The following is a 5,167-nucleotide window of genomic DNA, read 5'->3' on the forward strand; positions in this document are numbered from 1 at the left end:
TTAACATATTAATAACTAAATCTACTCTCTATTTGGCAAATCCGGGACATGAAATATATTTTATATCTTGCACAGCTTTTCAGCTAGAATTCAAGTCTTAACATCTACTGGCACTGTTGCACTTCTCTAATTACAAACCTAGCATATGAGCAGCATAAACTGCATTTTCTGTTCCATCGAGCCATATCCATTAGAATGAACTCTTTTTCATCATCAATTCCAATGCAATTCGAATGAGATAGACAAATGCGATATATTGACGTTGTCATTGTTATCGTTATCGGATTTGTCACATCGCTAATGTGTGATATGCAATGTACCGCAACTGACAGCTACAAAACAAGAAAGCCAACACCAAGAAAAACAACAACAACAACAACAACAACAACAACGAAAAAAGACCCAACCAGGCGGACAATTGAATTGTTTTGGTTGCATGTGCCCGCAACGGCCGCAACACCCGCAACACCCGCAACACCATTCAACCGTACAGTGTCCGCGACCCGCGGCCAACAGAATGCAAATTGAATGAAATGCTAATGGAAATGAGTGCGAGCATATGAGAGTACATTGAGTGCAGGCTGCGCACAGACGCGCGACCCGCGCAAATAAAGACAATGAAGGCAACTTTTATTGGTTCCATTCGATGATCAGACGTTCAGCTGAGGGCCAAACGCGCGTCCGGTGTGCCAGTCGTCAGTCCTCAGTCAATTGTGTGTCTCGTTGGTCTGTCCGTCTGTCCGTCTGTCGGTCTGTTGGTCTGTTTGCGGCGTACTTAGTGACACCATTAACGCCGCCTCAACATGGCCCGGATCGACTGGCCCAGCTACCAAACAACAACACACATTCACATCCGGCGCATGCGCAGATGTCGACAGACCTGGGTCCCTGCCTCGGCCGCGATCGTTCCCCAGTTTGATTGATTCTGTTTCAATGTAGCGCCTTTCTCTTGCCGCAGCCCGTTTTATTGTTGGCCGCTTGAATTTTTATTGCAATCGGTGTGAAATTTCACACCGCAATGCTTAAATGATTCCGAACACCCTTTCAAGCCATTTTTTTTTTTTTTTTTTTTTACTTCTGTTTTTTGTTGTTTCTTTTTTTTTGGCTCGCGAGTGAACGCCAGCAAAACAAAGCGCAAATGATATTTGTAACGAGCAAAACAAAGCTCTGAACTCTTAGATTATATATTCAAATAAAGATTCGATTATAATATACTCATTTCAGATATAGCCGTCTTTCATTAAAGATCGATAGCTATATGAATGGAACGCTTGGTCCGGGAAAGAAAACAGATCGACTCTGATTCTGCTGCTTTAGCTTACTCAAAATTGCTGCAATACCTCATCGAGTTTCCGGTGCTACTTGGCATTGCACTCCACTCTCTGATAGTTTTTTGGTGACTCACTTCAGTCATAACTTCAAAATTTATTTAGGTGTCTGCGAAAATGTTACAGGACAATGGACGAACTCCGTATGTGTGGAGTACGTCCGCAAGCAGGAATTAAATAACTACTTAATAACAACTACCTCCATAGGACGCTGCGTCTTGGGCGCGGAGTGCGAGGACTACGTGGGCCCTCCTTGTTCATAAATGCGAGCGTCAAATTACGCTTGGCCGGCGACAGGCCCGAGCGTGAGGTGGGCCGCATACCCTCAATGCTGCCCAGGCTGCTGTCGACGATGACGCGATTTCGTCGACGGCGCGGCCTCAGCTTATGCTTCGGCTTGAACACGGGCGGACGGTTGTATTGGGGCGTTGGCTGCGGCACGAATCGACGATGCAGCGATGGCTGCGCCAGCTCCAACAACCGTGCGCTGATCTTGTACGGTCGCTTTACCTTATGCTTTGGATTTGGAATGACTCGAGATCGAGAGTTGTGCAGGCTGCCTGCCTCCAAGCGCTCCGGATCATCGATGGCCTCGTCCCGCTCCAAATCCTTGGCCATGCGCGCCTGCGAGCGCTTCAAACGCAAGCGCCGACAGCTGTTCGCTGTCATCAGCTGCCTGGACTTGCTCACCAGTATTGGGGTAGCCTTCGACTTGAGTTTCGGCTTTGTGACGGGCGGATTTGGCCGATAGACAGCACTGGCGTTACTCTGGAACTTGTATGCCAGGCGCCAGGGCACCTTCTCGCGCTTCTTGGCCGCTGAAGTCTTGGTGCGGCTGACCTTGGGATAGATGCCGCCGGCGGTGAGGCGCTTCGATTTCTTCTTTGGCTTCTCCTCCGGTACAATGCGGCAGCTGTTTGAGCTCTTCACCCTCGGCAGCTTGACACTCTTGGACTTCTTGAGGATGCCCGGCTTCTTGGGTGGTGGGGCTACGCTGGGCACTGGCGTCCGGGGGCAGCTGGGCGGCTCGCTTCTCGTCTTCTTCGGCGACAGCTTCATGGCCACCGTGGACGGGCGCACAGCATTGCCGGCACGCATCCGAGGCTGCGACGGCGCCAGACTCAACTTGACCGGCTGCAGTGCCGGACGGGACTTTTGGTTCTTCGGAATCAAAACTTTGGGCTTCGTCAGTTTCGTTATTTTCGTGACATTCTTGATCACCGATTTCCGTTGCACTAGCTGAGCGATCTTCGGCTTCTTCTGGAACTTCTTCAAGATCTTGGGCGTGCTGAGTGTGGCCGGACGACCGCTTGGCTGTTTTTTTATGAGCAACTGATTGTTGGATTGAGCCGCTGGCTTGCGTTTGATCGCCTGCCTGCTCTTATTGTTGGTAACCGACTTGGACATCTGGACAACGATCTCGGCCGGCTGGCCACGTTTTCGCAAATGATTCTGATCGATGATGACGCCAGTGAGGCTCTTCTCCTTCTTGCCGTCGACGGTCATCTTATAGGTTAGCGATCGAGAGGCGGTAGGTGGGCGCGGCAGCGGCTTTTTGGACCGCATTCGCTTCTGCTGCAACATATCGTCGAATGCCTCCTTCGAGTGTGTTATCTGTTTGGTCATATCGATGCGCTCCGGCTTCACATAGAACATGTGTCCGTTGTAGTCACCCACGTGGCCCTGACCATGGCACTCCGAGATGACGCGTGCTACAACACGTTTCATTTCCGTTCGATTTAGGTTAAGCTGATTGGCCAGGTTTTTGGCCAGCGCCTTGAGGGCGCCGCCAGTGCCGGCCATTTGAGATGAGTTCCATATATTCGTGTTCATTTTTCTAAGCACCTTTTGAATTTGGCTATGTAGATTTCTTTTATATCTGCGCGCAATATAAGAACTCCAAACGGTTAAATTTACGTTCGCTCCCGAAAAAAAAGAAATACGTTAAGAAAACAATTAGCAATTTTTAGTTATTTTTTTGTTGTTTTTGGTGTCACATAATAAACTCAAAATAAATGTATATACGTTCTATAAAAATTGTAAAGCAGCAATAAACGCGTGCACAGAAACCAAAGCCAACTCTGTTAATGAGCTTCAAATGTGTGATTATGACATTAGTTTCACTCACTCCAAAAAGAAATCGAATACAAAAATCAAATGTTTAATCGAATGGCCATCGATATCTGTGTATATTTGGGAGAAATTCTTATAATAATTTGTAAATGGCAAATCGAAAATAAATAGAAATAAGTAAACAACAAACAAATTGTATATGAACATTTCTCCGAGCACATTGAAGCGAGTCATCTTCGGCTCGTTCAGGACGTCTTCTTAGTATGGAAAATGCCCCTCCGTTTGCTCTCAGCTGCCTCGACGCGCCGACGGTTGCAGCTGCGCAGTAGCCACGTGCGAGTGCCTCGCTGTTATCAATGGGCCACTGGCTAAAGGAACTCGAAGTAGTTAGCGAGGGCCAAACGGATCCTGGCCACAAAGAAAACTACGTACAAACGAGCCCAAAACAGTCAGCAAAATACAAACAACATGTCACACACACACACACATGCACACTCACTCGATTGGTCATGTTGAAGAAAAGTTATAAATGATTTCATTATAGCATTGCAAGGGTCATCAGCATTCGGGGCCTCATCAGCCTGCCTCTGGTGTCTGGGTCAGGGGCCTGCACTTGTCCGTGCACCTGCACAACCTGTGGCACCTTATCCAGGCAGGTGAAGGAACGAAGACGCAGAGCATGCAGCACGCTCGCTCGCTCGCTCGCCTTTTAGGGGTGGGAAAAATGATTTACGCAACGAGCGGTGCAGCGCCTCAGCTCCTTGTGGATGGAAGTCGTGGCAGTGGCACCCTTTATTATATATGAGACTTAGTTCAATACATTCCGCTATCTGTCTATAGACGACTCTCTCTCTCTCTCTCTCACTCTTTGTTGTCTCCTTCGCGCATGCAAGAGTCGTTTGGGCCACTTAACTGTAATTAGGGCTTTTCAATATTATTAATGATGATGGTCGCTCGGAACGTCGCTGAATATGTGGGAAATGCATTGCGAATTGATGACGACCCCGACGCGTTGCAGACAACCGACAAGCGGCAGCCAACAGCAGAAGCAGCAGCAGCAGCAACAACAACAACTACAGCAACCGACAATGGACAATGGACATTGAACAACGGACGACGGACAGCCAAACAACGCAATGAATATAAAATGCTAAATGCAAAATGCAAACACGCAAACCGAAAGCGCAACAATTTTCGAACTGCAATTTTTGCTCGCTCTATTTGACTTTTGTTTGTTTGTTGTTGTTGTTGCTGTTAGTGGTGGTGGTGGTGGTGGTGTTGTTGGTGCTGCTGCTGCTGCTGGTGGTAGTTTGTGGTCAACCATCCAACCATACGTTTTTAGCGTTATCAGTGCAAAATAATCTTTCAATCAGCCCTATGCAGCGACGTCGTCATCATCATCCTCACAGTTCGCGTTGTTGTTGCCATTCAACGAAGCATGACCGCAATTGTTGCAGCAGCACCAACAACAGGATGACTAGCAACAGCCAAGTATATATGTATGTGTGTGTGTGTGCATCAGCACATCAGCAGAATAATAACTGCAACAATTATAATAACAATAGAACCCTTGACTGCTCGATTGGCTTCATCCCACACAACTTCATCCTTATTTTTATTTTATTTTTTTTTGGTCAGTGGCAAGCGATCTTTCATCTGAATGGAACCTAATAACACGTTAAATGCCAACCGCACTCTGGATAAGACAAATAATACTATATATTTTCACATGCATTGTTTGGAAATCATCTATCTGTAGTATTGTA

The 5,167-nt window shown here is 47.2% G+C and overlaps 1 protein-coding gene across 1 annotated transcript; it reads right to left on the reverse strand.

The window, feature by feature from the left end:
- Positions 1–1,405: 1,405 nt before the first annotated feature.
- Positions 1,406–3,417, reverse strand: LOC6584360 (serine/arginine repetitive matrix protein 1). Its single transcript, XM_002009980.4, has one exon. It carries the CDS (start codon positions 3,159–3,161, stop codon positions 1,524–1,526), a length of 1,638 nt encoding a protein of 545 aa, XP_002010016.1. The 5' UTR covers positions 3,162–3,417; the 3' UTR covers positions 1,406–1,523.
- Positions 3,418–5,167: the final 1,750 nt, after the last annotated feature.

The sequence above is a fragment of the Drosophila mojavensis genome, unplaced genomic scaffold (assembly GCF_018153725.1).
Source record: "Drosophila mojavensis isolate 15081-1352.22 unplaced genomic scaffold, ASM1815372v1 contig_136, whole genome shotgun sequence".
Classification (NCBI taxonomy): Eukaryota; Metazoa; Arthropoda; class Insecta; order Diptera; family Drosophilidae; genus Drosophila; species Drosophila mojavensis.